Below are 11,827 nucleotides of genomic sequence, written 5' to 3' on the forward strand. Positions count from 1 at the left end.
CTCACAGACCCTAAGGCACCTGCTCCACAGCACCATGGTTCCACAAACCAGGCTTATCCATCTCAGACTGTGTGAGACATGGTTGTGACTGCAGTGAAGAGGAGGAGGGGGAAGAAACACCAACTCCCGATCCAGACATCCCATTTCGTGAAAGGCAACAGCAGAAAGGGATTTGACTCATGAAAAAGGTAAGCTAGTTCATGTCTCTCACACAGCCCCGGGCTCCGAGATAAGCTACCAACCAGAGTAGATAGCAGGAGCACAGGATGGGTGGAGAACGCAACAGCCCTACAGTAAACTTGCGGTTTTGATGAGGTGGACAGGGAGAGGCAGTGCCTGCCTGTGCCAGGGAAGGGGGGAATGAGCTGCCTCCCTGCTGTGCTCCCTGTGAGGGGGAGGGGAGGAAAAATGACACTATTGCGGCTAAAGAAGGATGATGTTTTGGCTGAAAGGGAGCTCAGACAGGTGTATCTATCTGCTGTGCTTTTCCTGGCACACACACAGGCACAAGCAAAGGCAAAACATGCCCTGTCAGTGTCCTCAGCCAGTCCCAGGCTGAGTACGTGGGCAGCCTGGTTTTGCCGTGACTCCCGAAGGCAGAATGGATGTCACGCAGCCTGCATCGATGGTCCTCGTTGCAGAAATCACAACCACATCCTCCATCTCCACCACCCCTTAGGCATGTGGTCCATTGCCATCCTGCCATCCAGACTTAGTATCCTTGATCATGCAAAGCCATGGCTGTGTCCTTGCTGATGTTCTGTGAGACGCTGGGATGAGCCTTGGAGCAGAAGGATGCAGAGGAAGAGCCACTGAAGAGGGAAGAGACCTTGGGGAAAGGACCAACTGTGGATCTTCATCATCGAGGGCAGCCTCCCAGTTCTCTATTGAGTTGTCTTGCATTGTCCACCAGCCAGGAAGAAGCAGACCCTGTGACCCACTTTTCTGCTGGTACTGGTGCTTGGGAGGGATAACTAGCTTCCTACCAGGTGCGCCCCACTGCTGGTCATCCTGATATAGCACAGTCCCAGCATGGGAGGGAGCTGGCTAGGGACAATGTAGGAGGCCAGTCTGAAGTGCTTGGAGTACCAAATGCTTCTCAAGCATAGTTAAGGGCTGTGTCCAGAGCCCTGAGTAACATGAGGGAAAGCACAGGGAGCGAGTCAGGGCTTGCTTCAAGCACAGCCCAGCACAGATGAAGCCTAGCTGCCTTGGAGAGAGCTAGCCCTGTGCCATGTAGATATGATCCAGTCTCCACAGACCTCTCTACAACACAGACCGAAAGTGTAGCAACTATCAAGGGATAGGCACTCCCAACCTCAGCTTTGTCAAGAAGGAAAAGAAAAAGGGCAAGCACATGAGAAGGAATAAAAAGGGGCAAAGCTAGTTCACGAAGAGCAGAGCAGGGAGGACATAAGGAAGGACAAAGCAGAACAATATGCATTGACAGCTGCATCCTTGAGTGAACCTGAGGGGGAAGGCAGGGACACAAACGTGTGGCACAGCCACCACCTGCTCCTTCCTGCCAATCGAGGCTGCCAGGACTGTCCACCCACTGTCTATATAAAATGGCAATGATTTGCAGAAGGCTGCTGAGTGCCAGCAGCCCCCCAAGGCCTGCTGTGTAAATTTGCCACTCCAAGTGAGTGATCACTCCCTGGGGGCAGGCACTCAAGAGCCGGGCACCAGTGGGAAGGTCTGCTCCAGGCTCACCACGCCAGGTACCCTGGGGAGGGGCCAGCAGATACAGGAACACAAGCCAGGCACCGTGTATTTGCTTTCCATTCTCCCAGTCTCTGCACTCACCTCACAATAACCACTCACTCCTCGGCCAAAGCTCCACTCACCATGCTGAAATTCAAAAGGTACCTGATCACGTAAGTGGATTTTTTTTTTTTTAAGTAAAATACTATTTCCTTTGAAGAAAACAAAAAGCTTTTACTGATAAGAAGCTAGCCTCTCCCCTCCCCAGATCTAGCCACATCCCTGTAGGTCCCTCTATGCTAAGAAATGGTTGGAGATTGAAGTGATGATGGGAATTGGCAGGGCAGCACTTCAGCTCTGCGTAAATGCGGGGAAGCTTGGATCGATTGAGCTCTCTCTTTTACTGAAATTCCAAGAGTAGCATTTCTCCCCTTTGTGCTGAGCAGGGATATTATCTTTTGTAAGGCCCGATGCTGCAAAGGAAGAGGAGCTGCAAAGACCTCAGCAGGGCAAGCAGCATGCCGATTCCTCCTGCCTCGTTCCAGACAAGGGCACGCTGCTCTCAACTGTGCATGCTCACTTGCAGAGTAGACGGGGAATAGAAATGTGGCTCTGTGAAAGTCATTTATATGGCAATCCCAGCTAATGCATCTGGAGTGACGTGCCTTCTTCCAGAGGCTCTATTTTGGAGAGGACAGATGAGGAAGAGAGGAGAGCAAGGCTTGAGTTCATGGCTCTGCTCACTGGTAATCCACTTGCATTTCTAAGCAAGAAAGCCATACCCCACATATCTGCAGTGTCTGGGGCACTGGACACACTGCTGCCATATGCCAAGATGCAAGGATGGAGTGGGGGGAGACAGGACGGGACACACAAGCAAGCAGTTCTGCTCACGTTGAAATGAAAGGGACCGTTAACTTATCTTCTTGCGAGCATCCCACAGACCAGTGTCCCTGTTTTGTTTGCTAGATGAGTGAAGAAAGTAGCTCCAATTGCTGTTCAGAGGAACCAGGCTTTTGTTCTCGTGTAAGTTAATTCCTTGTGCAACATCTCTCACTGCCTGGTGCATATCTAGCCACAGCAAATCAGTGAAGTCATTTTCTACCACCTATCCACCTAGTAAAATCAGCTTTGGCCACCTCCCGCAGCACTAGGGAGACAGCATGGGCTGAGACCCAGAGGCTGCATTCGAGGGACAGCAACAGTTTGCTAAACAACAGCCTACAGCATGGTCCATCCCAAGTGGTGCGTTTGAAGTTTTCTGTCTCATTCAGGGAAAGGGCACAGAACAGAGCAAAGCTGATCACCCTCACCCTCTCTACTTCAAGTGGGGGGAAAACAGAGGGGAAGTCAGAGTTACCAATGCAATCAAGAGTGCCTGCTTCCAAGCAGCACCTCATGCAACCTCTCCCCTGCCAGGAGCAGAGAGTAGAACACAGCTGGGGTCTCACCCCTTGTAACTAAATGACAGACAAACTGGCTTTTGATGAAACCTGCTGAGCCAACTTCAGGATTCAGCTGCTGTGGCTCTGTGGCTGAGAATTTAGCTCAGCTTTCACTCCACATGGCCAAAGGCACATCTGGGGTGCTGCATGCCCCTTTGCACCTTGCTTTGCCATTTTTGGAGATGATAGCACACACTCCCTGACTGTACAGGGCTCTTCGCTTAAAGCCCACCAGCAGTTGGAGGCATTTCCTGAGACTCTCTGAGTCACTCTCCCAGCATTCACGGTCTGACCCACCCTACAGAGCAACTTTGGACACCTCAGACGTTCATCTTCCCAGTGCTTTGATCTCAATGATTTATCACTGCCCCAACGTGCCAGCACCCATGATCTCATCCTGCCATAGTAAAGCAAGAAGGAAGAAGGAAACCGTGTGAGCTTCTTGCAGATAAAACTGTAAATTGTTCAGTTGCTGCAGTCTCCAAGAAAAAATGCTTCTCATTCTGTGTGTGCCATTTTACCCATTTCTGCTGTCTTTGTGCAACTTCTTGGCGTCCTGTTGAATTTCAGTGCTGCCACAGCTCTTCCTTTCTCAGTGTACGCTCCTTGATCTTTATTGTCATCTCCAAAGGAGCGGCAGACTAGCAGCAAAATAACCTTGGATCTTGCACAGAATCTGAATCTCTACAGGTTGAAAATTTAGTACCGCCCAGGAATCCCCTTAGAAGCAACTCCAGAAGTATAACTGCATAAAATACTTATATAGGAGTAGTGCATGGTGCTGCTCAACTCTGTACCTTTTGCCAGGGAAGTGTTGCATCATTCTGCCTTTGCTACTGTGTGTTTGTGCGGCTTTCCCAAAGGTCTACCAACAGCAGACACAGAGGACATTTAGGTATATTCGTAAATACCACAGGTCTTGATTCCCTTCTTGCCACTTTTCTTGGACTCGCCAGGCAGCAGAACTCAATCAGCTGCACCTTGAGTGATGGGAGAGTCAGACAAAATCTCAGATCTCTAGAAGATCTTTCCAGCATCATCACTGTCTGTTATTCCAGCAAAGACTGAAACTGAGAAAGACTATATTGCAACTATGACAATTAAAAACTACTCCTGCTTGCAGCAGGTGTTGCTTCATCCTGGAGCAACTCATCCTTATCCCACAGGGCAATAAGAAGTCTTTCTGAACATCAGTGATCTTCCCTACTGGGATACTTCAGCAAGCACTGCCTTGCAACAGCTCTGTGGCAACCCCAGCTCTCCGGAATGGATGGGTGGCCTGATGAACTGTGCCAGCAGTACAAAACTATCACTGAATCAATCAACTGCTCCAGGCCATTGTCACTGTGAAGTGTCATTACTTGGCTGTTTTCAGCACCACAAACTGTTAAGCTATGTCTTGGCCCTTTAAGCACTGTTTAAGCATTTGGCATTTTTCTGATCTATTACTTGTAATATCAATTTATCTTTGATGACACAAGGCTCTCCTTGTGCTGCTTTGCATAGCCTAGTAGCAAGCTGTTTTCATGCTTGCCAGCTGCTTGTCTCTCAGCTGAGCTTTTCAATGCCCTGGTGCAGATGCTGCTAGAGATCCAACAGTTTATTGGATTAGGACTGTTATTCACATCACATGTGGCCTAGACCCTAGACAACACATTGTGTCTCATTTTTCCAGTCTAATTTGGCATATGCAGTCTGCTCTTCGAGTTGAAAATGAGCAGCACAGAGCATGATCTCCAGTCATTTCTTGGCTTCTGCCATGAAGTAAATCAACATTTTATCTCAAATTGAGTTTGAGTTTTGCACAGCCAGTGACTTCTGCCTCTTCATTGGTGGTGCTCAGACCAGACACCCAATTCCTCCCTGGTCCAGGCAGTTCTGCCATCACCAGTGCAAACCACCACACAGCAACAACCAATGAGATGACCATGGATACCTCCAGGTTGTCATCAGATTTTGGAGATGCTGTGCTGATGATGACCAACTTGTTCACCACATAATGTTAGTAATTACATGCCTTTTGAACCTTCCTCAGTAGCACTGTCATGACCTAAGACTTCCCAGACTTCACAGTCCCAAATGCTTTAGTCATTAAAAGTCTCCCAGGAGTTTGTCATTTCAGCTCAGTGATTGACATTGTTGAGATCAGAGCAGAATTGTGCCCATGAGCGTCCAGTCTCGTGCACAACTACTGAAGTACTGTTGTAACAAGCAAACCACAGTTAGTCATAGCATTCAGTCAATCAATCAATCATTTTTCTGGAGCAAATCCATTCTTCAGCAGCAAACCCAAATCCCTTACCAATATCAATGGGATGCAAGTGATGACTTCAGATAGCCCTTGTTTGTGTTAGCTTATTGAGTAGCAATGATAGCTAATGTACTTCTTCCACATGTCAAAAGATTGCCCAGCATAGCAGACAAAGAACCAGAGATGAAGAACTTAAGAAAAGTCCTTGTGGTCCCAGGCCCACTCTCTTGTTCAAAACTGTTCCCTGATAAAAGCACCTGAGGGAAACAGGTAGCACCAGTAGATGTGGATCAGCTGTTGGAATGTGGCTAATAGGAAGACTCTGCCCAGATTTCTGCTTTCCTTTGCTCTTCCTATTTAGAGCTCTCCATTTCAAACTCAGCAGCACCAACAAAACAGCTAGTGCCTGCCCTCTCCCTCTAAGGGGTTGACAGCAGACAGCTGGGTCTTGCAGGCTGGATTCCCACTTGAGGAATAATCAGCAATAGAGGTTTTAACCAGATTTTTGGTACAAATCAGCTCCTATTATGTAACAACAGGCCCCTGAGTAGAAATCAGTAGAAATGAAGTGCAAGCTAATCCTTTTTTCCAGGAAGCTTAGTCCTCCAACTGCTCCACTCTGCAGAACAACTGATTTGTGTTAGCAAGTTTAAGGTCAAGCTCCACTACGGTTTGCAACAACCCTTATGAACAGTAAGAATCCTGCAGAGATGTTTTTCAGGGCCTGAAGTTGCTCACACACAACAGAGAGACCCAAAGCCCCACTGCATAGTGCCAATGACTCCCTGAACAGCACCAGGGAAATCAGGGAAGACTTTGTGCTGCCATTATGGACTCAGAGGACAGGCTTACAAATAGGCTTCAAGGCTCACTCACAGATCCCTGCAGTTCTGATCTGGCTTGGAAATGGTCCCCACAGCAGACCAGAGCAGAAACCAGAGGTCCAAACCAATTCTTTTCCCTCCTCAGGCAAAGCCATATTGCCCACTGGAGAGGCACAGCTCACCAGCCACGAACAGCCCATCATGACACCATCTGTAAGGAAGTGATTTTTAGTATATAACGGGTTTTAGTTAAAACACTCCTGCTCAAATCTGGAACTGATCTGCTCTGGCTTCCCAAGAGAGACGAGACTCCCCCCTGCATCATGTCTGCACCCACAACCGGAGCCTGTGCTGGAGGTTAATCACTACCCGAGAACATCTCCAATGACAGAAATCCAGAGATGTGGGGCATAGGGAAAATAAAGGTTTATCATCTCTGTTTATAGAGATAGGGCTAGGATACATCTAGGCCATGAAGGGCAGGGCAAATGGAAGCAGCACCTATTCCCGCTGAAGTCAGTGCCCAGGCCATGGTGGTAAGACACTCCTGAGCAGCCAAGTGACTTTATGGTTATCACTGTTTACCTTTTGGTGTGATATTCGTGTCCCAGCTGGAAATTTCCACTAGGCTGCACTCCTTGAGCACAGCATTTGAGGTTTATCAGTTATTGCTGCCTCTGCACCTCCTTCCACCCATAAAAATGTGACCTTACGCTTAAGAAAAAAAAAAAAGACTAATTTCTGACAGGAGTCATGCCCTTTGTAGGAGATTCAAGGCCTCTTTTCCCTCTCATTAGGGCCTCACACATGTTCCTTCTACCCACACAACATAACTAATGGTCTGAAACATCTGCTTCCTTGCAGGAAATTGAAAGCAATATATAGATGTCAGCTAGGTCGGCTCTGGATCTCCTTCAGCCTCCTCATTCTCCTCCTGGTCATTCTTCAAGTTGTGGAGAAGCTACAGCCTGCCAAGTAGGTTCCAAGCAGGATTGTAAACCTGCACCTCTGTCCTCCAGTCTTTTACTGACAGCTGAGATCAGCTCAAAACTGCCATCCTCAAAATCACCCAACACTCTCTTCTTTAAAACTGCAGAATCAGTCAGGTGGGACGGAACCTCCAGGGATGTCTTGTCCAACCCCTGACCTGTTACAGAACCTGTTCCAGGGCCAGACCAGGCTGCTCCTGGCTTTCTCCCAACAGGTCTTGAAAACCTCTGAGGATAGAGGACTGCACAACCTCCTCAGGTGACCTGCCCCACAGTGTGACTATCCCTGTGGGGAAAAAGTTCCTCTTATATCCAGTCTGATCCTCTCTTGTTTGAGCTAATGCCTGTTGGCTCTCATCCTCCCACTATGTACCACTGTGAACAGCCTGGCTCTACCTTTCTGATGACCTTCCTGTAGGCACTGGCAGGGTGTTGTTAGGTCCCTGAAGATGTTTCTTCTTGAGGCTGAACAAGCTCTAGTCCCTCAGCCTCTCCTCACAGGGCAAGTACTCCAGCCCCTGGCCATCTTGGTGGCCTTTGCTGAACTCACTTCCTTTTAGCCACATCTTCCTTGTATTTGAGAGCCCAAACCCGTATACATTACCAAGATGTGGTCTAACAAGTGTTGGCTAGAGGGGGGTAATCAGTTCCCTGGATGATCTGCCTGTGCCCCTGTTCATATAGCCCATGATGCTGTTGGCCTTCTCTTCTGTCAGGGCACACTGCTGGCTCATGTTCAGCTTCTGTCTGCGAAGACCGCCAGGGCCTTTCCAGCAGAGCTGCTCCCTAGCCAGGCAACCTCCAGCCTGTATCGTTACCAAGGGCTCTTCCTTCCTAAGGGCAGGGCTGGACATTTGTCTTTGTTGAATTTCATGAGGCTCCTGTTGGCTCATTCCTACAACTTGTTCAGGTCTCTCAGGATGGCAGTCCTGCCCTTGAGTGTATTGACTCCCAGTTCAAGGTTATCTGAAAACTTTCCTCCAGCTTCCCCAGGCCTTGTCTTACTCTTTCTTTTCCCTTCCTCTTGCTTTGTCCCTTTCCTACAGCCCACAGTGCTCCAAGGAGACAGAGGAGTCATTGCATAGCTCTCAACTTGGCCTTTTCTTCCTACATCAGCCCCAACCTTCCAAGGCAGAAGTGCAAAGTGGTCAAGTCCTGCACCCATCTGCTGTGCCTCCCATCACAAGAGAAATGGAAGAATCCTTTTTAGGATCTCTGCAGGGGGTTTTGTTGGGCTGCAGTAAGGCTAACTTCTTTACATGCTCCTTCCTTCCTTTGTGTTTTTGCAGTTCTCAAAGGCACTGGGTGCTGTGGGGTCCCGCTCCAATGGAGGCTGAACTCCCCACATGCTTGGAAAGAATTGTGATGGGCTCAAGCAGTTTCGAAGCAGCAGAGCAAACCATCTCTGAGCAGCCTGTCCATTGCCTGAGCTTAGAGGTCACTGCCTTGGGAGCTACACAGGGCATCCCAGAAGCAGTGGGTCATTTCCCCAGCTCCAGTGCACCTCCAATGCTCTGCCATAGGAGTGCATTCACTGCTCCCAGAACAAGTTCTCACTGCCAGCTGTCCCCTATTCACACAATGGGTGCAATAAAGGCCACTTCCACCTCACAAGCAATTAGATAGTATCAAGACCAGGAGCTAAAATGTGTTTCTTAACATCACTAGCTCTGCACCCTGGAGTTCAGAGGCAGAAGGACCCACATGATGGTCCAGTCCTTGTGTGTCTGAGGCTGTTCAGTTCCTCCTGTGCTTCATTATGCTGATTCTTCCAGCTTATGTCAGTCTGCACACAGCATTTCCACCCTGGGAGACTAAGCTGTGTCCTGAAAGGGGTGAGGCTGAGGGACTGTGTGTTGGTGACAACTCATGGCCTCCCTTTTACAGAAACTGCCGGTGTGAACTGGAAAACGCCCTGCAGCAGACCACAGGCAAGAACCAGAAGAGGTCCAGCTATATCCTACAGATTCCTAAGCCGCTAGGGAAGGATGTTCCCCAACACAGGCAGAAGAAAGCCATGCCAGATCCCACCTCAACAAAGAGTACACAGTACATTTTTCAGCTGCAGCCAAACTTCAGCCAGACAACACCGCTGGAAAGCAGCCCAGACAGTCAAGAGGGGTTCTGGACAAAGCAACCTGTAGAAAGCAACAAGAAGATGAAAACCTATCTTTCATCCCAGACATTGAAATCCCACCTTCTTGGCCCTAGAAAAGCAGCCAAAGGAGGTCCTTCTCCAAGTATTCTTGGGAGTATCTCCACAGTTATGAGAGAGGCTGCCAACAGCATTAGGAAGACACTAACTTTTGCAAACAGCATCACTGCAGAGGAGCATATGAGAACAGCATCACCCAGGACAATGCAGGTGTTGTTACAAAGCGAGTTTCAAGCCACAGGTTCTCCCCCTCATAGATTGGTCAGCTCACCTAACCATGCTATGATAAAACCAGCTCAAGATCTACAGGCAGAAGGGTTTTACAGGACAGGCCAGAAAAGGGGATTGCTCCCAAGCTGGACAGAAGTGCCTACGGTTGAAAAGGCAGCACTTGGAGAAGGCCAGCAGGTTGATGGAATCTCTTCTCAGGAAACCATGTGCAAACCCAAGACCGACATTGTTTTTCTGAAAGTCCATAAGAGTGCCAGCAGCACTGTCATGAACATCCTCTTCCGCTTTGGTGAGATGCACAACCTCACCTTCGCCTTCCCCCTCAAGGGTGGCAGCCAGCTCTTTTACCCACGCCATTTCTTGGCAAGGTTTGTGCAAGGGTTCTCCCCTGGGAACGCTCCACAGTTCAACATCCTCTGCCACCACATGCGGTTCCTACAGCCAGAGGTAAGGGGCAAAGCCTCGATGCCTTGGGAGGGGGGAAATGGGTAGGGCAAAAGAGGCTAGCATGGAACAACGTGGGACACCCTTAAGAAATGTAGGCTTTTCAAGGATGAAGCTGAGGAGAGACAGGATTGTCCACTGGTACCCTATGTGTTATCTCCAACTCCTGAGAGCTTCTGTCAACAGGTTTAATAGACTATTGTGCTGTAAACTGAGGCATGTTCCTGAGAGAAGTCAGAGGAATGTGTCTGTAGCAGTCAGCAACTATCATCTCATTCTTGTCCAGTGGTACTTAGAGGAGGTTTTGTTGCCTAGACAGGACTGGAAGGTACCAGCTACAAGAGGAAAACAACTTAAAGGCATCACACTTGCTAGCTCAGGCCAGCCATGCCCAGCATCCACCCTTCTGAATACCACTAGAGGTCATGCAGGTCTAGTGAAAAGCAAGAAAATAGGATCTGCAACCCCATAGTGACAGGACACCCAGCTGTGGCAGCACACAGGGGGAAAGCTTTGGCTGCTCCCCTCCCCATGTACCTCTTATAGGGCTCTCCACAGCTGACACAAACACTCCTTTGATGAGTCATTCCCTGAAACCTTCTCCCAGCCCTCTGCAGCACCCACCATCTCAACCCCCTGACCGAGTGTTATGGGAACAAGCAAACAAGCCCATTCTCCCTTCCTCCCCACCTTTAAACCTCCTTTCCTCCCTGCACAGGTGCAGAGAGTGGTACCAAGTACAGCCATCTATTTCTCCATCCTGAGAAACCCAGTGCAGCTCATGGAGTCCTCCTTTGCGTACTACAAGGGCACGTCAGCCTTCTCCCGCGTCCACAGCCTGGAGGAGTTCCTCAGCCAGCCCTACCACTTCTACAACCCCGCAGCCAGTGATAGCCACTATGCCAGGAACCTCATGACCTTCGACTTTGGCTTCAATCCTGACGGAGATGTCTCACCAAAGCGGGTGCACCTGATGCTGAAGGCCATTGAGGCATCCTTTGACTTGCTCCTTATCTCTGAGTACTTTGATGAGTCCATGGTGCTGCTGAAGGAAATACTGTGCTGGGACCTGGACAGTGTTGTGTCCTTTCCACTCAACAGCAGGGATAGCAGTACCAGGTCCCCCCTCTCAGACAGCATGGTGGAGAAGATAAAGAACTGGAACAGGCTGGACTGGGAAATCTACACCCATTTCAACAAGACCTTCTGGGAGAGGATTGATAGAGATATCGGCAGGGAACGCATGCAGCGGGAAGTAAGGGCACTTCAGGAGAGGCAAGCAGATCTGGCAAGGATCTGCCTGCAAGGAAGAGGAAGCGTAGCCCCTAAAGAAATCAAGGACTCATCCCTGCTGCCACTACAATATGGCAATGCCAAAATCTTAGGCTATAACCTCAAGCAGGACTTGGACAAGAAGACGGAGCACATGTGCCGGCGGCTGGTGACACCAGAGCTGCAGTACAGCCACGCTTTGTACAAGAAGCAGTTTCTCCAGAAATTCCCACAGACCCACAAGCCAGTTCCCTCACTGCAGGGCACACAGCAGGGCAACACCCTCAGGGGACCTGTGGCATAGGCTGGAGGGAACCCAAAACTGAGCGACCTTGTCCTTTCCAGGCTTCATTCTCCAGCTCCCTCTGCTGAGTACAGCAAGGCACCAAGCTGCGGTGCACCTGTCCAGCCACTGGGAGGGGGCCTGAGCTGCTGCTCACCTCGTGTGCCCTGGGGTTTAAGTAAGGTGTTTCTTTCCCCCAGGGAACAACCAAGTTGGCAGGCTGGTGACC

General features: G+C 49.5%; 1 protein-coding gene across 1 annotated transcript in view; it reads left to right on the forward strand.

Moving 5' to 3' along the window:
* The window catches only part of LOC106492607 (galactose-3-O-sulfotransferase 2-like), a 37,967-nt gene extending 26,348 nt beyond the window's left edge, over positions 1-11,619 (forward strand). Inside the window, exons 2-3 of the mRNA XM_013952466.2 lie at positions 9,101-10,046; positions 10,762-11,619. Coding sequence (XP_013807920.2) covers positions 9,101-10,046; positions 10,762-11,619 — 1,804 coding nt within the window. The remainder of the gene's footprint in view (positions 1-9,100; positions 10,047-10,761) is intronic.
* The last annotated feature ends 208 nt before the right edge of the window (positions 11,620-11,827 follow it).

Source organism: Apteryx mantelli, chromosome 9 (assembly GCF_036417845.1).
Source record: "Apteryx mantelli isolate bAptMan1 chromosome 9, bAptMan1.hap1, whole genome shotgun sequence".
In the NCBI taxonomy this organism is placed as follows: Eukaryota; Metazoa; Chordata; class Aves; order Apterygiformes; family Apterygidae; genus Apteryx; species Apteryx mantelli.